This window comes from Pygocentrus nattereri, chromosome 19, assembly GCF_015220715.1.
Source record: "Pygocentrus nattereri isolate fPygNat1 chromosome 19, fPygNat1.pri, whole genome shotgun sequence".
NCBI lineage: Eukaryota > Metazoa > Chordata > Actinopteri > Characiformes > Serrasalmidae > Pygocentrus > Pygocentrus nattereri.
The window spans coordinates 30,694,775-30,720,523 of NC_051229.1; the positions used below are offsets into that span (position 1 = coordinate 30,694,775).

Below are 25,749 nucleotides of genomic sequence, written 5' to 3' on the forward strand. Positions count from 1 at the left end.
CGAGCCTCTCCTGAATCGCCAGTCTTCTCACCCTATCTCTAAGGGAGAGCCCGGCGACCCTGCGGAGAAAGCTCATTTCGGCCGCTTGTATCTGCAATCTCGGATCTCCAACTTTACAGGAGAGGGAAAAAAGCTACTTTATGTAATTTTTAATGCAAGTCAATGGAACCAGAATTTTTTCCAAGCCATTTTGGGTAATTTCTTTTGGTTCTTTCTTCATGAAATTTACAGACAATGTAAAGAACTAAATGCGTGTTTAAATTATGTCAAAAACTGAAAAATGGAGATATGAGGTTTTCTTCCGAAAACAGCGATATGTTGTGTTTTGGATGCTGGTATGCTAGTCATATAGCATGGCCATGCTGGGTGGCCAGCTAAATTAGTCTCAGACTCAAATTAGTGTCCAGGCACATTTTTTATAGCATTTAATTTTTATAATTCAAACAAAGTTCTAAGAATTAAACAAGCAAGACTTGTTTGGCGTCTGAAGTTGGTGCTTCTTAGTTTTGCACTTTGAGCTGCAAAGCTAACGAAGTTAACAAGTAATGGAAGCTTACACCCAAATTAGCATCATTCAAACTACGTTTATCATCTCACATTTGCCTCAAACCAGATCTAAGTATAATCTCATGTATGAATCTCTAGGCTTGTTTATGTGGTTTATGACACTGTATGACATCCTGCTATTTGTTAAAACAGCAAAGGTACATAGCACAGCTCAACATAGCAGCGGATCCCGTCTTGCAGCCTGTTCATTGTTTAGTGTAGCCCACTCTCAACACTCCCCTGATAGCAAGAGGATGGCAAAGCTGGTGGTCCACTGGTATTTTGCTTAGTGTTTTCTGGACAGTCCACCGATATTTAAGCAGAGTATTAGACAAAATTCCTATCATCACTCATTTTCCACTCACAATCCAGCTTACTGGTTTTTCCTTCCTTCCGTTCTTTAGTTATACTTTGCACATGTGTCGTCAGTGTCAGCAGCAACATTTTCTATATGAACATTTTACATCAGGCCTAGTCATTAATTTTTCTCTCTCAGTTGTTGGTAATATTAGTTTATTTTATGAATAAAAGTGTATTTAAAATCTAGTTGAATTATGAATAAAAACTACTTAGAGCTTGTATGCAGGACAGTAATCTGGGTGGTCCGAGGTCGGACCAGCAGTGGCAAACAGTCAGCGGGGTGCCGACCTTATGAAGCCGGCTGACCGATATATGCTTGCTGTATGGGTCTCAAAACGCTTGTTGGTTATTTTTACAACCTCTTGTTGTGTAGTGTACTGTCTTCTTTAGTTATAAAGAACATGATAAGTATTGGTCAGTTAAAGTACCAACACTGAGTGATGAAGTGTATTCCCAAATGAAATTATGGTACACTAACATATATTATTGACATATTCCAAAATCTTGGACACACTATAATTTATTTACAATATATTAAATTTTTATGAGTTTCTACACCTAAAAACTTGTTTCCCATTTTCTCCAGAAGGCAGTTTCACTTATGTAAAATTAAAGTGTATTGCTCAGCTTTGACACCAGATCTGTGTTGTTGGGAATTTATACACAATAGGTCACCTTCTCTGGAATGTGCAAGGTTGATCAAGTTACTGATTAAGCAGTGGCTACTAATGGGCAAACACAGCGTTGAGCAAGCAGTGATTGTCCATCACGTTTCCTTGAGTAGCATTTTGGCGGTTTTCCCCCTAAACACAGTACAGCTTAAATTGTCTTGTACTTAAAATAATTCATTTGTTTGTCATTTTACCTCACGTATTTTGTTTGCTTGAAACTAACTTAATTACATTTACGGCATTTGGCTGACGCTCTTATCCAGAGCGACTTACAATTTGATTATTTTTACACAGGTAGGCAGAGGTAGTGTTAGGAGTCTTGCCCAAGGACTCTTATTGGTATGTTGTAGGGTCTTTGCCAAGGTGGGGATTGAACCCCAGTCTACAGCGTAGAAGGCAGAGATGTTACCCACTACACTAACCAACCACAATAATTCACTTATTTGTGCAGGTTTATAATCCAAAAACAGGTGTGAGTTATTTTTGCAAGATTTTTTTCCAACTTCATTCAAAAAGCAATCTAGGTTTAAACCCTCCTTGTAACTTCAGCATGAATGGGCGGGGCTAAACTGCTATAGGCTGAATAGGTAAGGTGTATGCAAATGAATTTTTTTGTGACAGCAGTTTAGCCCCGCCCATTCATCCTAAAGTATTTATAACCTCTCTTCATCCTTTGAATTAAACAGGCTATTTTTATTTCTGTTTCTTTTAGACTGTCATATGTAAAAACCTGTCATTTAAATCGATTGTCCAGGCTGCAACACTCCTTATCACTTAAGCATGAGTGGGCGGAGCTAAACTGCTGTTCGCTGAATAGTAACCATGTAAACCATGTAAAGCTATTGGTTTTTGTGACATCACAAAAGCAATGAATTAAAAACGGGTTAATTTTGCATCTTAGTTTCCTTATGTGGACTGTTTGTACTGCAATATGAATATGATATGGACCCTTTGAAGGACCCCTAAAGATCATCATGTCTGTCCTTGAGTGGTATTTTAGTGGATTTCCCCTTAAAAAAAAAATTACAGCTGAAAAAGTTTTATTACAGCTTTCTGTAATTTTACATTTTCACCTGCCTGAACTTCCTTATGAGTGCTTGGGCTGATTATTGGCCTTTTAGCTTTGCTCTTGGGCTTTATTAATAGTTCTTAAAGGAATATATCCCTAATATATAAATATAAACATAAATAAAAATGCAATAACTGCCAGGCAGTAGAGACTCCAGTTGCTTGTTGCTTTTAAATGTTGTCTATGTTTGTATGTTGTAGCAAATTCTTTTGAGGGCGTCACTGATTTGGTGTCACTTGGCAGTAAATGTATTACTGGAAGGAGAATGCAGGCAGTATAAACACAGCCTGGGTGTATCTTTCTTTACCTTTGACCAGTTTTATTGTTTAAACAACACAAAGTTTCAAGGAAGTTTTCACTGCTTTCTTTGATCTTTCCAAGCCATCGTCCACCTCCTCAGCGTGACTGTTCCCGCCATCATTCAATTATTTACTTGTTTTTATTGTTGCTATGTGTTGTCACAAATTGTTTGTAGCTATAATTTATTTGAAAAGTTATTCAACCTCACTTGACCACTAATGCTTAAACAGGCTGCTTTTGTTACTGTGCCTTTAAGACTGATATATACAAATGACCTCTGCTCTGATTGGCTGCCATTTTTTTCTCTATTTAAAAAGCAGTCCAGGCTAAAACACCCCAGCATAAGTAGAGCTAAACTTTTGCAGGCCATGTAAATACCTTGTCTGTTTGTTTTTTTGTGACATCACAGAACGGTTATTCAAAACAGGCTATTTTTGCAGCATAGTTTCCATATGTCTCCTGTATGGAGTGAGGAGTGAATGGAACATCTAAAACTCTGGTAATGTTTACATATTCCAAGAAAACTTAAAAGAAACTTTAAATTTTCTTGAAATGGGTTCTTTAAGAAACATTCACAAAATATAAACTTTACGCTATTTTAAGGGTTTTACTAGAATAAAACCAGAACCAATTAGGAGCCAGTGTGAGTCAAATAACGATAATAGTAGGTGTAGCAATAATATCTGAGTACTTTTCATACCAGTGGCAGGTCAATGTGCTTTACACACAAAAAACACACAAAATTAGCAAAACACACAATATAAAGTACTTGTAATCAGTGGTGGACGAAGAACACAAATCATGTACTTGAGTTAAAGTAGAGACACCCAAGGTAAAATAGTACTACAGTAAAAGTAGAAGTTCCTCTCTTTAGACCTCCACCTGAGTAAAAGTACTAAAGTATTTACCTTCAAATGTACTTAAGTATAAAGTAAAAGTACTAAAAGAGTAATTCTGGCTCTGATCTGGTCCTGTTATAATTTTTATAACCAGACTGGCTTCATGAACTCATTTCAGGTGAAAGTCCTCCAGCGTCTCTCTTGGTAAACCAGCCTTTTAATAGAACGTCATTAATTAGTGACGCTGACGTCTATTAAAATGATCATAAGCACAAAACACTGAAGGTAAACAGTTTCCATCAGGGAGAACCGAGTGGCTCTGAAATCACTTTTTACACACAAGCAAAGTTTCAGTTTAAGATTTATTTACAACTTAGTTCCAAGTTTAAGTTGAATAAAAACTGGCTTTAAACTCAGGATCACAGATGAGCTCCTTTACTATGTTGATCTGTAGGCCTCTGTTCAGAAACATAAACCAGCCCAAACTAATTTACTATAAAATGAAATGGTGTTTGTAGAAATTCAGAAAAAAGCCGCGTCAGTCTCGACTGCATATGTGGACATATTTCTATATTGTGCTCTATTTACACAAAGTTAGGTTAGTTCATCATTTATGTTGAACAGACTCTCCCAAAGTTTTACGCTGCTGCGCTGACGTTGAACCGTGTGCTGCACTGGGTCGGTATGACCAACAGGTCCAAACCAGCTCTAAACAAAGTGACCGCTGGGCCCTGATTGGTGCTCTGGCTTTGCGCTTCTTTAGTTTTGACATGTTACATTTTTATACACACAGAAACCAAAAGGAACGACAGATTTCTCAAAATGTAGCGGAGGAAAAAGTCGGATATTAGACTCTGAAATGTAGTGGAGTGAAAGTAAAAAGTCGCCCAGAAATGGAGAAACTTCAGTACAGATACACCAAAAAATACTTAAGTACAGTAACTAATTACATTTACTCAGTTACTGTCCCCCACTGCTTGTAATACAGGAAGCAGTTACATGTTTGATGTATCCACATTAATTAACAGCAAGATCGCGTGGCAGATAAAGGAGCTTATAAATCTATTGGACCACATTGTAGAAAGTCTATAACAGCCCCACTCAAACTGATCTACGATGATCGTTGATTAGGCGTTTGGTTTTGACAACGCATTTCAAAGCTTTTCATTCCTCTGGTTTCCAGCTAATTAATGTACATTTCAAACCTGATTATAAACTTACAAAACAAAGTCTTGAAGGGGATCTCCACTGATTTTCAAGGATTCCATCCTTGTGATGCTAACAAAGTCATTCAGAGAGGTTTGATGTGAAACGGTCCCTCGTAGAGGGTACAGAGGGTACTTTACAGTGGTGGTGATGGGAACCAGGGCTCGCACTGTCTACAACACAACATAGCCATTTTATTTACTATGAAAACCCACCAGTGAACCACCACATGGCTTCTGAGTTGTTATATATAATATTGGTGATGGTAAAATAGTGTTGAAACACACATTTTCTTTCAGGACTATTTTGCCTTACAATGCCCTACATATATCCCTCCACCATTAAAGTATTTAGATTAAAGATTGTGAAAGTGTTTCAGGCATTAAGCAGCGAATTTGTACCCATTTCATGTAATAACTTTCAGTGTGGGAGCTTTTAAAAGCGTTAAATGCCTGGCATCAGACGTCTGGTTCCCATCATCACCACTGTGGACCGTTCAGTTAGTCTGCAAATTTCTCTAGAACAGAGCATTTCACACCAAACCACTCTGAGTGACTTTGCTCACATCTTACTCAGTTAATTATGCAGAAATTTTGAAATAGTGGTGGGATTCCACTTTGAGCTTTGAGCGCACCTGAAATTCCACACCCTTTTCATAAATCCTGCTTGTGTTTTGGTCAAAACACAGCTTGTCATCAACAACTGCACCAGGATATTTAACCTTTAGAAACCCACATTTATGACTGTCTTTTGCTATGACATTTAAATATAACAAAGCAAAGTCCTGCCTTATTTCCAAAGCCCACTATGGATGTTGAAGGTTAGTTTTAGAACCAGGGTGAGGGTTAGGTTTTGGAGGTTAGAGTGAGTTTAATGAATATTTAGTTGAATGTAAAGTAAAGGAGAATTCCCCCTAGAGCTGGACGATGTGGCAGAAACTTAAGATGATGATAACCTCTTCAACTCCTTGAGACCACCGGTGGTTCCAAAATGCACTTGGTCATGTTCTTCATAAAACGTGTGATCATAAAAAACATTTTCTGATAATTTAAGGAGAGAATTTAGGATATAAATAAATATAAATAAATAGCTAAAAATGTACATTTATTTCATCTAATTGCTGAATAATTTGCCTTACGATTTGTTCATGTAAATTCAGATGGACACACCAAAATATACCCTGGTCAATAAGAGGCTATAATAGACAAAATAGTGAAAGTGCTATCAAAAACAGTCAATCCAGTGATCTGTATTCAACATTTCACACTATGCTGCACCAAATCCAGTTCACTGTGCCTGATTACTCTCTATTTGTAATCAAACATGCAGTTGCGTTTTTAAATACGGACGATATCCATGATATGCTCAGACAGCATACTGTGATGCAATTTATCACAGTACCCATAAATATTGTCATACTACAGGAGTCCCTGAGGGGCTGTGGTTTAAAAAAAAAAAACGTTAATGTTTTAAAAGTTAAAAGTTAGTGACAAAAAGTTAAAGCTTTTGCATTACAATGCTACAGTTTGCATTCGCCTGCAAATGCTGTGCTTTGCTTAAGCTCAGATGTGAACTTTAAGTTGCTCTTGGATTGAAATATAAAGACATAGTGTCGCTTCTCAAAATCAAACATAATTGTTATTAGTGACTCAAACTGAAACTGAGACCGAGTTTCCTCGTACAGTAAAAGCTACATTTACAGAGACTGTACAGAATAATCGCTGAATAAACTCAGCACAGACTGGGGAAACGCCAGTGCTTAACGTTAGCTATGCTAAAAACAAAGCTCTAATGTGGACGATGTCGTTGGGCACCTCTGGTCCTACGTTTGCTTGCTGTCTGACGAGCATATAGTTTGTGAGGGAACACAATTTTTAGCGAGGGAACTTCTAACCATGGCCCCTGTATCAATAATAGTTCCACCAATTATTTCAGCATGGTTCAGTTGTTGAGGTCAGTGAGGGTTTGCAGAGACCTAACAGCTGGTGATGAGTACCAGGCGTCGCAATGTCTACAACATTTACGTTTATGGCATTTGGCTGACGCTCTTATCCAGAGCGACTTACAGTTTGATCTTTTTACACAGGTAGGCGAAGGTGGTGTTAGGAGTCTTGCCCAAGGACTCTTATTGGTATAGTGTAGGGTGCTTACCCAGGTGGGGATTGAACCCCAGTCTACAGTGTAGAAGGCAGAGGTGTTAAACTCTACACTAACCAACCACCACACAACACAAACATAGTCATTTTATTTACTATATATTTGAGTATTGAGTATATCTGAGTTTTTATATGTGATGCTGATGATGAATAAATAGCACTAAATCTGAAAAGTACATATTCTTTGGGGACTATTTTGTCTTATAGCACCCTACCAGTACCTCTCCACCATGAATGTACTTGAAACCCTTATCTTAAAATGATTGAAAACAATGTCTAAGGTATCAGACAGCATATCAATAGCCATTTCATGCAATAACTTTCTCAGTAACTTCCGTAAAGGTCTGGTCTCTATCACCACCACGGCGCATTTTCACCTCTAAGAATGACTTTGTTTACATCTTATGCAGATTTTATGCAATTATGCATTTTTTTTTTAAATGTGGGAAATTTCCAATTTAAATGCAAGATAAGCATCTATTATACAGTAAGGTAGACACTGAATTGTGTAACAGAATGACTGTGACATTTGCATTCTGTCTAGCTTTGAGTCGTCACTCCAGATCTCTTCTGCTTCTTTCATGACAGAAATGTAAATGATGGAGACCAGATGTCACTAATAGGTGGACCGCGGTCCGAGTCCGGACCTAGACGCCATCCTATGTGGACCTGAACCTATAACTGATAAACTATGGAGAGCTGTTTAATTTGGACGGGGTGGTCCTATTTTAATTGCCGTATCATTTTTAGCCTTTACAGCGGCTTTAGCAGCCCGAGAGACTCACTGACCAATCGCATTTGTTGTAAATATCACACGTGACGCTGCTCAGCCAATCATGAGCACTGAGACTCGAGTGAGTGACCCACACACAAGGCGAGTAATAGCAGTCATAGAAGAAAGTGAGTCAGATTATCTTACATGACATGCTCTAAAAAAAGAAAACTGACTACATATTGTTGAAATATCACTGGATTGTACTTTATTTGATGAAACGTTCAGTTGCTGACTGTATAAGATGTTGATATAACTACTAAGCTACTTCAGTTTACAGTATATGGCAATGAATCATGATGTGAGTTAGACATGATGTTCCAGACCTTTGCTGGAGGAAATTTTCTCTAACTGGACCTTTAATTTTAATTAAAGACCCCTGATGTAGACTGTACTCAAGTCATAATAAAGCAGGTCCTCTTCTACTTATAAACATAAATGTTGTGGGTATTGATCATTTAGAATCTATGCTTTTAACATTTTCTCAGCTTTTCTCACTGACTTTGAGAGAAAATTAATCTGTATTGAATTACAGCGTTTTTATGAACATTTGGACATCCAAACATTAACATGCTTTGGTGTGTGTGTGTGTGTGTGTGTGTGTGTGTCTCTAACAGAAATCATGGGTTGTAAAAAATCCAAGCTTGGCGAAGACCAGAACGGAGGTGTGTTCGACGTAAAGAGGCGCGAGTCTCCACGTGCTGACAAAACGGTATATGTGAGAGATCCAACCTCCCCTAAACCACACACTATAGTAAGTAGCGAGTCAGATGGGGGGAAGCACACAAAGTCTTCTCATGTGATTAGTAGCACTTGTAGAGGACCATTTCTTTTTTAGCCAGAGACCTGATTGTACTGTCTGTAGATCAGTAGTGCACGTGAAAAGACATGGATATAATCATATTGTAAATAAGATTCAGTAGATATTACTTTACTGTAATGATTCCAGTACAGTACACAAACATTTTGAATTGGTCTGAGGAAATTCATAACTGGGTCCCTGAGCTTTCATCTGCTTCCATGGAAACCACTGACACTGATCAAAACTAGGCACCTATCAGAGTAAAGTGGGTGGGAAGGGGGAGGGGCTTATGCTGTAGGCCCCTACTTTTACTTTACTTTTTCTAGATACTTGGATCTTCACTACTTTAACTGCTTTACATAGTTTTTTTCTGTTCTGGCATTCTGGGGTAAACCCACTGAGCACCGAGCACCAGAATCAAAAGAAAACAAATCAGTTCAGAAAAATACTGTTTAATGACCAAAAGACGTTTGATTTGGCCAAAAGTATTTTAATATGTTCAGTGTGTTTAGAATTTTGTGTATCCTTAGGCAGTAGAACACGAGAGGGAGTGTGTTATTGCGAAATCACAGCTGTGATGTTGTAGCGATAACTCACTCCTCGAGTGTTCTACTGCTTTAATACAACAGTTAAATAAATACAGTAAGAAATGAATAAACTGGCCGTGAACGCGGCGTTTAATATGTTTTAATGTTCAGTTCCTTCCTCCTAATTATAGCTCCTTAACAAGCAGCTTGTTGCTACGTCAGAGTAACGAGCTCCGCCCACTCGCTGCTCAGCCGGCAGTTCGTTCTCCAGCTCCTTACACTAAATTCCCAAACTGTCGTCACCACTGAGCAGCTTTTAGTTTTTATTGGGTCAGTTTTATGGCTCAGTCTGATTTAAATAAAAAACAGAAAGAAATAAATAGATGCAAATTTGTTGTTTTGTTTTTTGCACAGTGACATGTATGATATGTTCTGTATGCAGAGTTTTACTATTAAACAAATGAAGCTAACATCTCACTATATCAGCACCGAACAGTATACAGTAAGCAATTTTTGCTGTTTGAAAGCATTATTTTACAAATAAATTTGTTCAGACAGAATCTAAACTCTGATCATTTTATTGTTTTAGACTTGTGTATATTATGTTTATCCAGGCTCTAATGACATCTATTATTGTCACTACACGCTTACCAGCACTGTCAGGGTTTATTCTACACTTAGGCTCAGTTTCGGACAGAACTCTGTTTTGTTGGAAAAATTGCAGCGCTGTGTCCAGTCGAGCTCAGGCACAATTTTGTAGGGCTCAGCTTGGGGTCAGAATTAACATATGATGTTGTGGTTGTGTAGTTGTGTCAGGTCAGGTCAGTGGTTGGATCAGACAGAACTTTTGACGATTGAAGCTCTAGTACTCAGTCATGCTCGATTCTTTTTTCTGAAATTGGTCATAAATTTTACGGGATTGTGATTATTGGGGTCATTTTAGGGCTGGTGTGCACAAACCTGAGTCAAATCTGAATCAAACCGATCTGTAGTATAAAATCATAGCTCTTCAGAATCAAGACATTTTAAGTATCAGAAATCAAAGCTGGAAATATATGCATCATTACACGCTTATTCTCTCTGTTATCAGTACACAGAAGTACCTTCCGTTGTGCTAAGTTTAACGTCTGGCTTTTCAATTGCAGAATAATTCTCTTCCTCCAGGACTCCTACCTGGTCAGATGTTTCAAAAAATGGAAGGTTTGGCGTGATTACAGTGCCTGTAATTTCTCTTCACAACCCTTTGATGTCCCGCTCACAGGGAATAAAGCACTGTTTTCTTGTCTTCCGCAGAGCAAAATGAGCAGGGAAAAATAGTCATTGCTCTCTATCCGTATGAAGCCATTCACCCAGACGATCTGGGATTTAAAAAAGGGGAAAAGCTGAAGGTCCTTGAAGAGTAAGTGTCCATCTACACTGTTTAATCTTCTTTTCTACTAATATTTTCTACTAAGAGTGTTTAGTGTCATAAAATCTCTTTTAATAAGATTCATTTAATTTGATTATTTTGGTGAAGGATGCATCAATACTGATACAGGTATCAGGCATTGACTCGATACTCATTTACTTGTGCTTGAGAAAGATGCACCAATATAAACTTTCTGACACTGCCTGATTCCATCTGACATTAGCCTGGCCTAGTTTGCTGCTGTGCTAATAAACAAAGACCCAGTCTGGCAGTCAAGGAAGGTCTGATTGCACAGCAAAGTGTTTTTAATTTTTTGTGGTCAAACACAAAATTGTTGGTCACTTTAAACACAGTCACAACAGCTTTTCCAAAGTGGGTGGACTAACAATTGCATCAGCTAACAAAGCGGAGACGTCTGTTAACAAAGTTCCTAAATCACAACTTTATTCTGACTGAATAGAATTGCAAAGTGTGAATGTTAATACAAAGGTTTTTTTTTAATGATCTTTGTGATATAGGCTCCTATCACATACATCACTGTCCGCTTTTAGTTTCAGTGCACAGTGTGGCACAAGTTAGCTGAGCTGCTGTCTCACAGTTTATCAGCGTTTTTGATGTTTTGAGTGAAGCAGCTTTTCAAGCAAGTTTCAGTCTGCTTTCATGTATCAGGTCAGTAAGTATATAAATCATAGGCTTTGTTAATATAAAACTCCAATAAGATGTAAAACTCCAGTTAATTTCCTGAGTTGCCTTTACCTCGGATGTGATTCCTGCTGTCTTTGTGCTACAGAGAGTGGGGATCAAAACTATGAAATGTACTTTATTACAGTACAGACGTGGAACAAAACTCACTTATCTCTACTGCAGCGCTACTCGATTCAAGTTAACTAATGTTATGTAACGTTGCTGGCTAACGCATGTCGTTCAGAATCAACTAGAATTTAATGATTTAACTGGTTTGGTACTTTGCACTCATTAACACTAACAGTTACTGAATCCTAAGTAGGATACTCAGCATGGCATCGGTATTGGCAAGTACTTAAAAGCATGTATTAGTAATGAAAATTGGTATTGATGCATCACTAATTTTGCTATGAATGAGAAGGAAGAATGCACTGAATATTCAAACAGGTGAAACTTTTTACGAGGGATGTGCACTATTTACTCAAGTACTTAGATAACTAGTTCAAAGTCCCAGTATTTGACTATTGAAATCACTATTTGGTTGTTCATTGTGTTCCAATAGGAGAAGATGTTGAAAATATACACACCAACAGTTCAGTGTAATGCCAATTTTATGTGGACCCATATCATGGAAAACCTCATTTTCTTTGCTTTTCTGAAATAAAATAGTTTGATGCAGTATGTAAATACTGTCATCTTTTCAAAACATACAGTTCAGTCCGCACCATCCATATATGGAAACTGGTATGGTGTTCAAACTTTTTGCATAGGTCTGTACATCAGCACAGGAACAAAACAGCCTGTTTAATTCTGAGGAATAAAGAGAAATTTGAAAATTTTCATGTAAAAAGAAATTGTGACTTTTAAGTGCATAAAACCAAACAAACATTATAAGTGGGCTTTTGGGGAAAAATTACAATTCAAGACAAAATGTAGGATGTGAGCCTACAACAAGATGCAGATAGCTGTTGATGGAAGAAAACCTTGCATCTCCAAAATAGTAACTTTACAGGAGAAGCAAAACATATACTTTACTTTTAATTTAGATAGATAGTGGAACCAGATATTTTTCCGAGTCATTTTGGACCATTTATTTTGGTCTACTCTCCATGAAATTTACACACAATGTAAAAGGCAACAGGCATTTTCAAACTATGTAAAACATGGAAAAACAACAATATAGAGATATGGGATTTTGTTCCGACAGCAGCGATATTATATTGCATTATACTGTCTGTTTGTACACTAATGGAATACAAACCTAAAAAAATCACACCAAGCTGTTTTTTTGCATTTTCATTTGAATATAGCCTGAGAATTTAATCTTGGTAAAGCACATATTTCATTGAATATTATTACTATGATCAGATCAGTGCATCATGATGCATCATTGTATTTTTATTAGCTTGTTTTCTTTATTGGAATTTTATGGCCATCGACTAATGCTGATGTGTGTTTGGCAGGCATGGAGAGTGGTGGAAGGCCAAGTCTCTGACCACACGCAAAGAAGGGTTCATCCCCTCCAATTACGTGGCCCAGGTTGACACCATGGAGACGGAGGTGTAAGTGCCATAGAACAGCATCCAGTGTTTTCCCGGGTTTCCGAGTGTTCTCCTCTGGTGTGTTTCACAAAAGAGCTACATTCCTTTGTGTTTCTTTGCAGGTGGTTCTTCAAGGACATCACAAGGAAAGATGCAGAGAGACAGCTGTTGGCGCCTGCTAACAAACCAGGCTCCTACCTCATACGAGAGAGTGAAACATCCAAAGGTTTATGGAGATCCTTTTTTATTTTGCAATTAAATTGCATAATATTTCACTTTAAATTCATTTTACAATATTTTACCGAAGTTTATTTTTTTCAAATACAATTTACAATAAAGTGTATGATCTTTGTTTTATCTGCTGTATTTTCATTTTACAACAAAATTATAATATTTCATTTTGGAAAAATTCCATAAAAGTTTTTTATATATAGTTTTTATTATAGTTTTTTTAAAAATAAAATATATTATGATGTCTATTTTTTGTATTTTATCTTTATATGTATTTAGTTTTATAGCATATATTTCTCTTTTTTGGGGGGATAAAATATTGTGGAATATTTTGCATATAGACATATGCAAAAGTTTGGGTGCCACTTGTTAAATGACATTGATTTTCTAAGTGATAATACGTGCACATCCTCTACAGCAAAAAACACTTCTGCACAGTTACTGTATATTTGCTGATTTTAACATATGGTTAAAAGCAAAATTTAGAATGTGGCTTGTGCAAAAGTAATGGCACATTCTAAATCATCAAAAATGTCATATTTGGGTTCTTCGTTGAGGAAGTGTTAACTCATTTGACCAGAGCTGTTCAGACATTTAGTTTCAAAAGTTATATAACCATCGCAGACATGAAGTTGGGGAAGTTGAGGGAAGTTCTTTGACTGACTTTTCTAGTGTTGGGCTTAAAGTAGCCCTCTTGTTAATCACACATTTTCATTACGATAATCTTTCAATAGAGACAAATAGCTCCTTTATCAGTGTTTATTTCGACACCTCTGATAAGGCTCTTCTGATTGTGTTCTACAGGAAGTTACTCACTGTCCATCCGGGATGTGGGTCCACAAGGTTCAGATGTTGTAAAGCATTATAAGATCCGCAGCCTGGACAACGGCGGCTACTACATTTCCCCCAAAATCACGTTCCCTGACATCATCAAAATGATACATCATTACCACAGTGAGTTCCATTGTTCCACTGGAGCACTTCTCAAGTCAAGTGGTCTTTATTGCACACTTTTCATTCTTACTACTCTCCCTTTCACTAATCACACCAATTTTCTTTCTTTTCATTCTGGCACGTCTGCAGTGTTTGAGTACCATGTTAACTGCTTTGGTCGGTCACTTCCCTTTCTTTAGTTAATTAGTTATCTCAATGTTTTTTTGGACGTGCATTTCGTGTTTTTCCACACAGAGCAAGCAGATGGATTGTGCCGTAAACTAGAAAGGCCCTGTGAGAAGCCTAAAGCCCAGAAGCCGTGGGACAAAGACGCCTGGGAGATTTCCAAAGAGTCCATCAAGATGGTGAAGAAGCTTGGAGCAGGGCAGTTCGGAGAGGTGTGGATGGGTAAGTGGAGGAAGATAGACCACCACAGCATGAAAAAATACAATAAATGTTCTTTGTATTCACCCTGACCATCAAAACCTTCACACCATGCACTCAAACAAATATGTAAGCCCAAAAGTTAAAAACTATGTATATTAATTACATGTCAATTTTCCATTCAATTTAAATACATAAATCCAATATGAAAATGGTATTATAATTTATGTTTCTCCATCATGTTCAATAAACCTGAATGGAACCATTAACTTCCATCAAAGTTAGGAATATTAAGAAAAATTACAAATGTTTCCTTCTAGGTTTCAGGCCTACTTTTCAACATCTCTTTTGATCTGTTCTTCATAAAATGTTCCCACAGTTTAAGGAGCAGCTTGTTTTCTCATAGTATATCTATACAAGCTTCTTTTCGTATGACAGTGATGATATTGCCAATCCAAGACAGTTTGGGGTTTATTTCTCTATGTGGCAGGAAATGTTTAGCTGTGTATTTGTCAGATTATGACTCACTTTTAGACTCTTAGAAAAGGTTAATCGCAAACGGCAAAAACTGCAGGTTCAGGCTTTCATTCTTTAAAGCCTAAATTCGGATTAGGAACAATAGATGGTAAGCAGCTTTAGTGGAACAGTGCCTGTTCCCATTGTGGGTCTGGGTGGGCTAACTGTACCCACAGAGGCATTATCGGCTGGATCTGAGGGGGAAGCTGTAGCGCGGTCGGCGTCAGATTTGCATTGGATGTCATTATTATTCATGCAGCTTCTTCCCGCTTGGCAGGCGTGATGAATCGCAGGAAGCGGTCGACTTTGCAAATATACAAATGGAGTGGGGCCTCAAGCACTCAAGATGTTTCCTCCTGACCCTGCTACCAGTGCACTGGCAGGCCTACATGCAGGTTTATAGTCCGTCATGGCTGCTGGCTGAATGGAAAACTTCCTGCTGTCCTGCACGCTCAAATTAGTTTTGTCTCGCTTTGGTGCTTGGACCCCTGTCATTGCTGCATAATTAGCCTACAGTGGGCATACACTACTGTCCAACTTGTTATATCCTTGTCTAGGGTGTTTTCATTACTGCCTTATTGCCTTCAAGAGTGATATATGTAAATTAGTTCTGTTCTGATTGGCTGCTTTGGATTGTGCCTTGTTCAAAAAACACTCTACAGCATGAATGTGAGGAGATTAACTGCTGTAGGCAAATATATGTAAGCATGTTGGCTTTTGTGACATCACAAGAACAGTGAATTTGAAACGGGCTGTTTTCACAACTTAGTTTCTTTAAATAGACTGTATGGAGTGGAGAATGAATGTTTAAACTTTTATAGCGCTTACATACTAACTCTTATTTTGAAAAAAGCGAAATGAAAAGTCACTAATCAAGTTACTAAATGATACATAGTACATATTGTCTTGTCTATTTGCAGTGTTTTTGTCATCTGCTTTGAAGATTTGATCATTTGAGTTTGAAATACAAGACATTATTGTCTATAATCATTCCTAGCTCCTTACAAATTAGCCGAAACCTGTGATGGTACACAGGACAAGCGTCTTAGAACCATTTTATCCATGTATCTGCAACTAAATTAGTCTTATATTGTTGAAAATATTGATTCCATGCTTTTGAGTGGTAGTGTGATAAATAACAAGGGCTGGAGGGGACGCTCAGGACAGCACATCCAAAGCAGGCAATGGGCAGTTAGGTTCATCAGGGAAATGTCAGGTTGACCAGAACATTCTGTGAGATGAATGCAGCCTTGCAATTACTCAGTTAGGAAATAGGGACGAATATCGCTTCACTTTTCTGTGGTCTCGGCACAGAACAGCCTCATGACTCACCACTACTGAGAAATAAGGGTGTGTATGAGAACAAATACGCAGCAAACTGTGAGCACAGCTCCATAAACTGATTTACACAGTTCTCCCCTTACAGCAAATACAGTCCATCAGCCAAGACGCGCTAACTGTATAGGGTCCTAGAAATGGACAGAAGTATGGATAACATTCAGGAAGTTCAACTTCAAGATGTCTGCTACTGTTTATGACTTGCTTTTGTCCATTTATATAGATAACAGTGTGTCACACAAGGTTAGAAATCATGTAGGTGATTATTTCACAGCTAAACTTGATTTGAGGCACATATTTGATGCTGATTGGGTGATTCTGTGGTGCCAAATGAACAGGATATTAGTGTTATGTAAGTGTGAAGCGTAGTCTCTCACATTGAACAACAGTAAAGTTGTAACACCACTGACTATAGCACAGCTAAAATTACTCAAATTTGAGTGTGTCTAACTCCTCTGACGCTATAGTTCCTTGGCTGTTGTATCACAAAATGCTGCTCTTGTCAAGCTCTTTTAAAGTTCTTTAGAGATGGAGCAAAAAAACTTTGATTTTAGTCTTTTTATTTTTTCATTTATTAGAGCTGGAGATGCTTCTCTCTGTCTGCTCCCTGCTCCCTGAAACAAAATGCTGGCATAAGTTTCGTTTTTATTGGCCTTTTTTAACATTTGTATTGTTAGCCATTCGACTCGAGTTTAAAACCAATACTTGCATTTAAAAGTAACTCTTCAGCCGCAGTTTGCTCTTCTGCTGATGCCACCATGTTCTCGAATCCTTGCCGGCATGCAGTGACGCTTGGGATATGTTGGCTGGTGAAGGATCCACCCGGTAGATCCTTCGTTGCCACGGAAACATTTCTCGGCTGCAGACGAAGGACCCTTCAGAATGGGCCAGCCTAGTTGTGCCACTGTGATGCAGCCGGCCTTCAGAAGGATGCAGCCCCGGAATTGGGACACAACTATAGTTTCATTAGTAACAATTAGTAAAAATTAGTAATTTTTTTCCTTCTTCCATAAAGTTTTTCAGAGAGGTGAGTTTTTGTTCCAACTCCGGCAATTTTATATATTTGAATTATTTTTACATTTTAAAGTGAAGAAAATTGTTCCGTTATATATAAAATAATACTTAAACTTCTGTGAATGTCTTATATTTACACACAACGTGATTAAAAATGGCTAAAATATAAACTATAATTCAAATAAAAAAGACTTGTCTGATAACTTACGGAATGAACAAAGAACACACAGACCACCGTGTGCCATGGTTTGCTCTTATTTTGTGCTAATTTAATGGCTTCAGAGTTTGTTAGTTTTTTGCCACCACAGTAAAATGAGCCATTTGGCTAAAATTAGCTTCCATTAAGTGTTAGATACATTAGCCTTTCATCTCCAGTGCAGAACTAAAGAAAGAAACTTAAGACACCAAACAGTTCTTGGCTGATTGACTACATTTTAGAAACGGATGTACATTTAACTGAAGCAGAAAGAGGAAAGAGACGTGTAGAAGTTTGCACTTTGCTGATACAGGTTCTTGTGTGATGTGAGGTTGCAATAAACAGGAATTCTCTGGTCGTGGTCAGCGTTTCTTCTAGCTGTCGTCTGTGGTCTAGCAAAGGGCCCAGTGACCTTAACAGCCCTTTATGTTTTACAGCCTATTACAACAACACCACGAAGGTAGCGGTGAAGACGCTGAAGCCGGGCACCATGTCTGTGGAGGCCTTCATGGAGGAAGCCAACCTGATGAAGACCCTCCAGCATGACCGGCTGGTGCGCCTCTATGCCGTGGTCACTAAAACCGAGCCCATCTACATCATCACCGAGTTCATGGCCAATGGTACAGTTACCCTGATTTGATTCGATTACTGTTCTTTAGGAAACTCATCATTGTCTTTTAATTTCACACAAATAGCTTTTGTATTTTTTTATATCTTAGCCCAGGCCAGTGTACAGAGCCCACTTCCTCTTTTTTCCACTTTCTTTCACTTTCGTTTATGATCATTTACACACAAAATGTATTGGTGTCCCCAAAAATATTAACACAAATGCACTGAATACACAAATGCAGTATAAGAGTCAATTTTTTTATTTTTTTTTTTCTTTCCCCTTCTTTAGTATGTAGTGAGTCACTCTTTAGCTTCCATTCTTTTCAGGAGACTGACTTTCTTTGTTTCAAAGAAATATACAGAGATATTTTTCCACAGTTCAGTCTTAGAAGTTGGTTGCATTTTCTGCTTCTCCCAATCCAAGTAAACACATTCAATGATGTTGAGGTCTGGACTCTGGTGTGGTCAGTCCATTGCTCTGAGAACACCAGCAGCTTTCCTCCTTCCAGACCCATAGCACTGAGTGGTCGACTCACAGTGGAAGGATGGACAGAAACACCTCTGGATGTTTTCAGGTCTGAAGCGGCTTGATTGTCTCCTCTTTCTCAAAGATGAAAGCTTTAGGCACATCTGATGGGGACAGTTTTGGTGGTATACCAGGTCTTTCTCCTTCCCTGTGCATTATCTTATATCTAATCTTTTCAGAAATATCCCCTGAGAAGTGAATAACTTGTGCTTAATGGCCGTTTTGGCTGGAAATTAAGTTAAGGGTGGGACTATTTACATAGTAGGGGGATATAAACAGTGTAGTGCACTGGGCGCCTTTAGCATGCATCAATGCATTTTACATGCTTGTGTGTAGAAGTGTGGAAACCGATACTTCTATTCAAATCAGTGTTGGGCGCAGCAGTGAGGTGCCTTTGTCATCATCCTGTTTGTGACGTTTAAATTACTAATACAGTGTTAAAGTAAATAATTCAAACTAGCTGCCATCACGGCTGATATACTAAACCTTTGAGTCTTCCTGGCAGCTGTGTATTATAAACAGATAATTATCACAGCATATTTGGTCGTTCTTCTTCCTGGTTCTAATTAGATGATTATACGACACTTCTTCCAGTTACTGTTGGTGATGTGGTGGCAAAAGATTTGCATGGTAGATACATCTTAACACCTTAAATTTCAGGCTTATTACCAGTAGTGGGCAACGTACACAAACCATGCACTTGAGTTAAAGTAGAGATACCAAAAGTAAAATATTACTCCAGTAAAAGTTGAAGTTTCTCCATTTAGACCTCCACCTGAGTAAAAGTACAAAAGTATTTGCCTTCAAATGTACTTAAGTATCAAAAGTGAAAGTACTAAAAGAGTAATTCTGGCTCTGATGTCCTGTTATCATTTTTGTAAGAAGGCTCTTCTGCAAACAAGATCAGGTAGAACCGAGTGGCTCTGAAAGTTTCAGTTTAAGATTTATTTACGACTTAGTTCCAAGTTTAAGTTGAAATAAAACTCGCTTTAAACTCAGGATCACAGATGAGCTCCTTTACTATGTTGATCTGTAGGCCTCTGTTCATAAACATAAACCAGCCCAAACTAATTTACTATAAAATGAAATGGTGTTTGTAGAAATTCAGAAAAAAGCCGCGTCAGTCACGACTGCATATGTGGACATATTTCTATATTGAGCTCTATTTACACAAAGTTAGGTTAGTTCATCATTTATGTTGAACAGACTCTCCCAAATTTTTACGCTGCTGCGCTGACGTTGAACCGTGTGCTGCACTGGGTCGGTATGACCAACAGGTCAAAACCAGCTCTAAACAAAGTGACCGCTGGGCCCTGATTGGTGCTCTGGCTTTGCGCTTCTTTCATTTTGACATGTTACATTTTTATACACACAGAAACCAAAAGGAACGACAGATTTCTCAAAATGTAGCGGAGGAAAAAGTCGGATATTAGACTCTGAAATGTAGTGGAGTGAAAGGAAAAAGCCCAGAAATGGAAAAACTTAAGTAAAGCTTAAAAACTACTTAAGTACAGAAACTAATTACATTTACTTAGTTACTGTCCACCACCGGTTATTGCATACTAAGGCTTATTATTCAGTAACTACATGGACTTCAGTGCAAACTGGGTGAGCTACTCTTAGGTTATAGATGTCTGTAATTAAACTTTGGGCCTGCCACTGTTCGCTGGTCATTTGAGAGGTTAGGCTTGACTGCACATTAGAGATTTTTCCCCACATCCCCATCCACTAAGTTGGGAATATGGTCTCCTCTTTCCAGGCAGCTTGCTGGACTTCTTGAAAAGTGATGCTGGTGCCAAACAACAGCTGCCCAAGCTGATCGACTTTTCAGCTCAGGTAAAAATACACTGGTTAAAAGTGTTTTTTGTAAGTTTCGTGGCTGAGCTCAGGCCTGCGCTCTCTTCCTCTTTTCTCTTGTGTTGTAACACATCAGGCATCTGGCTTGTGTTTTTTGCGCATTATTTGGAAACCAATACTGATGTCACTTTTTCCATCGCTTGTTAGAAAGAGGAACTGTGACTGATTCTTTTGCACAAAGTGTTACTGGCACAGAGGAAAGAGGAGAAGACTATGTCAATGAAGACGTTGCAGTTGTAGTACTTCATATGTGTTAATGGGTTGAATAAAGTCTGAAATTCTACTCATGTTTCAAAATTTCAGTTTTTTGTCGGTCGTCAGGATCCAAATAAAGGCAGTCAGAGTGGTTTGATGTGTTCTAGAGAAACTTATGGACTGACGTTGGTGGCGATAGGAATGTCTACACATATACAATATAGCGTTTTATTGATTATCCAAAGTGACCAGTGACTTTTTACATGATGGTAAAATGGTGATTTTCTTTGTCTTCCAACACTCTGCGTGTTTCTCTCCTCCATTAATGTGTTATTACAAATTCATTTAAGACTCAGTCAAGACTCAAAACTATCTCATGTATTTATGACCATTTCACTTTCTGTGAGGGAGAGTTTGGAGGCATTTTAATCCTCAGATGTTTTGGTAAGATTTCCTAGAAAGGCGCATTTCACATAAAACGACCCTGACTGACTTCACGCCATGCCGAAGTTTTGAGAAATTAGTGGAATTCCCCTTTTAAGAGAGGAAGTTATTGAGGGATTGATGGGATTAGGCCTCTTATTAATTAGTCTGTTATGAGGGTATTTCTACTGAAATGTCCACTTTTGTGTCCCTAACATTTACAGATATATTACACTTGAAAAACATGGAAGGGTTACATTTTATTTATAATTTCAAATAAAACAATAAGTTATTTTAACAATTCCATCTTCTTCAGCCATCCGTTTAGCAATATAGGTTTATAAATCAGTTATCTAGAATTCTAAGCACCTCAGAAGTACTTGTTCCCACGGTCATGTGTGAAGGGTGAGCACCGTATTTCGCGTGAAAAAACACCTTTTTCTGCAGTTTTAACTACAATAATCTATACATGATTATGAAATATGTAAATTAAATTACACTGAGAAAACCAAAGCCAAAAAAAATGATACAATATATAAAGAAAGTTGTTGTACCAAGGAGTCGTGTCACTGGTGTTACCGTGTAACAAAAAATCTCTTGTTTTGAAATAAAAGTCACACAAAGTGACAAGAACATGGTCCACTGTGTCTTGTCAGACATTTTCTCATTTAGCTCATAATGTCATATGACGCTTTTAGCTGAAGTCACTGGTGTGACTGACTTTATTCTTAGCTAATTGTAAAAAAAATAGTTTGATGCTCTGTAGCAGGCGTTTTTGTAAAATGCATTTTTCTTTATAAATGTCACTGGTGTTACCTTTCTTCTGTGGAACACCAGTGCGGATTGGTAACACCGGTGACTCCTATGGAGAGACAGAAAAGTGGACGTTTCTGTAGAGTGACTCCTAAAACAATAAGTAAAGCGAAAATCCAAGAAGGCTTGATGACACAGAGTTTTATTAAAAAATAGATAAAATACTCCATATATGAACCTCTAAAAATCCCAGTCTTATTACATACTAAGGCTTCTTATTCATTAACTACCTGATCTTCAATACAAGCTGGCTGAGCTATTCTTAGGTTATAGAAGTGTGTAATAAGGCTTTGGGCCCAGCACCGGTCCCTGGCCATGTGGGGTTAATAGCATAGTGGTTGTAATAAATGTCAAGTCCTGTGCTGTAGTCCTAGACCTATATGTTGTTCAGAAGTCAAAGTTCACTGTAATGAAAGGTCAGTGCTTGATAGAGAAACTGTTAACAGTGATTATTGTTGATTATTATTATAATAATTCAAAATTTCAATTATTTATTAAACGTTGTCATTTTATCATAATACATTTAATACTTGCTTCCCAGTTATTTTACCACATTTTTGTTAGGCCTGGTGCAAAGCTCTATTGCATGACCTTGAGTGGTGTGTTGCTTTAGAAGCCCACCTAAAGACTAAAGAGTGATTCAAAACGTATTTATTTACTGAGGAATGGCCAATCTAGTCCAGCATAGGCCTGCCACAATTAACACAATCGCCTGATCACAGTCATTTTAGCTGACCACAGTTAGCAAAATGTAGATGTCATGGGTCTTATGAAAACAACAAGTTTTTTTTTGTTTTGTTTTTGTTTATCTAAATTTAGTCGTCTCTGATTCCACCCACTAGTTACATTTACGGCATTTGGCTGACGCTCTTATCCAGAGCGACTTACAGTTTGATCATTTTACACAGGTAGGAGTTAGGTGTTAGGAGTCTTGCCCAAGGGCTCTTATTGTTATAGTGTAGGGTGTTTGCCCAGGTGTGGATTGAACCCCAGTCTACAGCGTAGAAGGCAGAGGTGTTACCCACTATACTAACCAACCACGTTAGGGTTCCCCAATCACACAATGCTATCAATACTAGGAGGGCGAAGGCTACCACAGGCTTCCTCCTGTGAAGCATCACCACATCTTTTTGTACTGCCGCTTACGCAACGTCATTGGACAGCCGAACGCACTCGGAGGAAAGTGCCAACCACCAGAAATGTTACATCAGCTAACAGAAGCTGGGGGGGCATCCTACCCACAACACAGAGAGAGCAAGGCCAATTGTGCTCTCTAGGACTACGGACGGCTGTAGCATCACCATGGATCGAATTCACGAGCCCCTGATGACAGAGCCAATGCTTAGACAGTTTAAAGGTGCACCTTTAACACCTTTAGGGGGCAGCAGTGAGCCATGTTTGTTTATTTGAGCTCGAGCTTCGAGTTTCTGTTGGAGGTTGGGAGCAACTAATGCTGCCTTCAAGTCCTGTTGGACTAAACATGAACGTCGCCACAGTGTCATATTTACTAGTGAGTATCTCTGATTTTGAGAAGAGTCGGGAAGCGAAGACAAAAAGCAGCGGCAGCCACTGATGCCGGTCTTGTAAACTGGTTTACAGTTTTTCAGTGGCCACACATGAACACCGCAGGCCAGCATCACGCAAAAATGAGAAGAAAAGCAAGACATGTGATGGTTCTAAGCATCTTCTGCCCTTTAACGTAATTACAACCATGCAAAATAAGCATACACTCTCCAATGACAGACAAGCACAGGACACAGAAAGCATTCTGGTCCTACTTTATATTTAGTGTCTCTAGTAAGTGTGTAGTTACATGTTTCAGATTTAAACCAGTCTGTAATGGGACAGAACAGCAGATGTCCCCTTATATTAGCATGTAACTTTTATTACATAAATTCTGTTGCATTTCCCCCCAAAGCAGCGTCTATATTACCAGTCCATTATTACACAGTACCGACATAACAACTACACAGGGACTGCCCATTTATTTTACAGTGTAACAGTCGTGTAATTACGTTAAGCAAAACTTAAGTTGTTACACATGTTATTACTTAGGCTGCACGGGGAGAAAAGGTAAAATAAAAAAAAGAAAGAAAAATGGAGTGATTTTTATTGCCTGTGGTAAAACCTCACTCCTCTACGGTACCATCTCGAGCTGGAGTTGTACATCCTGTTTCAGAGAGTGAAAGAGGACACTAATGGAGAAGTGAGACCCTATTTTTGTCTCTGCCTAGACAAGACAGTGTTAGCTCAGCTAAAATCCAAACCAGTTCATATTTACTCTTGAAAACTTGTTTTACCGCATCTCGAGTTTCAGCCGTTGTAGCTGTGTGAACAGTAAACTGTCGTGTTCGGTGTGTGTGAGTATGTAGGCTGGCTTGTTTATATGTTATCTGTTGTGCTGGGTGTGTGCAGATAGCGGAGGGCATGGCCTACATTGAGAAGAAGAATTACATCCACCGAGACCTGAGAGCAGCCAACGTGTTGGTGTCTGAAAGCCTGCTGTGTAAAATCGCTGATTTCGGCCTGGCCAGAGTCATTGAGGACGACCAGTACACGGCCAGAGAAGGTGGGCATGATGGTCTCTGTTCTTGTCTCCCACTGTGTGAACTGGAGGTTAAAGGCCTGCAGTTATAGGCGTTATGGGCTTTTTCACACACATAGGAAGCCTGAAAGCCCATTTCTCCCACTTCTAAACCATTTAGTGAGTCATTAATACAGGACTTTATATAATAGGATTTGAGATAGTATCTCGTAATTATGACTTCATATCTCATTATTAAGACTTAGTATCTCACAGTAATTATACTGTTTCATTATCTCATACTTATGGCTTAGTATTTGATAATTATGAATTTTCTAATTATTATAAAAATTCGTTAAGGACTCAAAGTCATAGGACTCAGAGATAGTATCTCATAATTATGACTTAATATCTCATTAGTAAGACTTTGTACCCGACAGTAATGATGCTGTCTCATTATCTCAGACATTTAGTTTTTCATAATTGTGAATGTCCTAATTATTACAAAGTACAATTAGGACTTAATATAATATGACTTAGAGATAGTATCTCATAATTATGACTTAATATCTCATTATTAAGACCTAATACTTCTCAATAATTATGCTGTCTCATTATCTCATACTTATGACTTAGCATTTAATAATTCTAAACGTCCTAATTATTACAAATTAGAATTAGGACTTAATATAAAGGACTTAGTATCTCATTATTATGACTTAATATCTAATTATTAAGACTTAGTATTTGATCATTATAGATGTCTTATTTATTACAAATTGCGATTAGGACTTAATGTAATAGGACTTGAGATAGTATCTCATAATTGTGACTTAATATCATTATTAAGACTTAATATCTCACAGTAGTGATGCTGAATCATTATCTCATCATTATGACTAGTCAGTGTGAGTTTTAAAAAGAATCTCATAGATATTGACTCATTATGAGGTGTTACATACATCATATGAGATATGGAGTTATGAGATGTATAATAACAGAGGGGCTGTCTTTGTAAAAGCCTGTATTTAAATAAAAACAATCACACTAAATTACACACCACTTTCACAAGCTTTATCAGAAAATGGGTTTTATTGTTATTCTGTTTGATTCTTTCCTGTTGTGTTAATACAATAAAGCAGTTTCAGTTCTGGTCAGTAGGTGGTGGAGTGCACCCCCCAACCCCCCCCCCCCCCCCCCAAAAAAAAAAACTACGCCTATGACCTACACCTCTCTCCTAGGACAGGTCTTGTGCATTCAGCATTTCAGCCGACTTTTGGAGGTCATTCTCAGCCCGAGCTCTGGACCA

The 25,749-nt window shown here is 38.1% G+C and overlaps 1 protein-coding gene across 2 annotated transcripts in view; it reads left to right on the forward strand.

Moving 5' to 3' along the window:
• Window positions 1-25,749, forward strand: part of lyn (LYN proto-oncogene, Src family tyrosine kinase) — a 33,920-nt gene that overhangs the window by 6,151 nt on the left and 2,020 nt on the right. The window contains exons 2-11 of one of the 2 annotated variants that reach the window (XM_017705991.2): window positions 8,537-8,673; window positions 10,394-10,448; window positions 10,542-10,647; window positions 12,804-12,902; window positions 13,004-13,107; window positions 13,917-14,066; window positions 14,301-14,453; window positions 17,931-18,113; window positions 20,388-20,464; window positions 24,332-24,485. In XM_017705991.2, the coding sequence (XP_017561480.1) occupies window positions 8,542-8,673; window positions 10,394-10,448; window positions 10,542-10,647; window positions 12,804-12,902; window positions 13,004-13,107; window positions 13,917-14,066; window positions 14,301-14,453; window positions 17,931-18,113; window positions 20,388-20,464; window positions 24,332-24,485 (1,213 nt within the window). In that variant the 5' untranslated portion in view covers window positions 8,537-8,541. The remainder of the gene's footprint in view (window positions 1-8,536; window positions 8,674-10,393; window positions 10,449-10,541; window positions 10,648-12,803; window positions 12,903-13,003; window positions 13,108-13,916; window positions 14,067-14,300; window positions 14,454-17,930; window positions 18,114-20,387; window positions 20,465-24,331; window positions 24,486-25,749) is intronic. The other variant, XM_017705992.2, reaches the window with a different exon arrangement.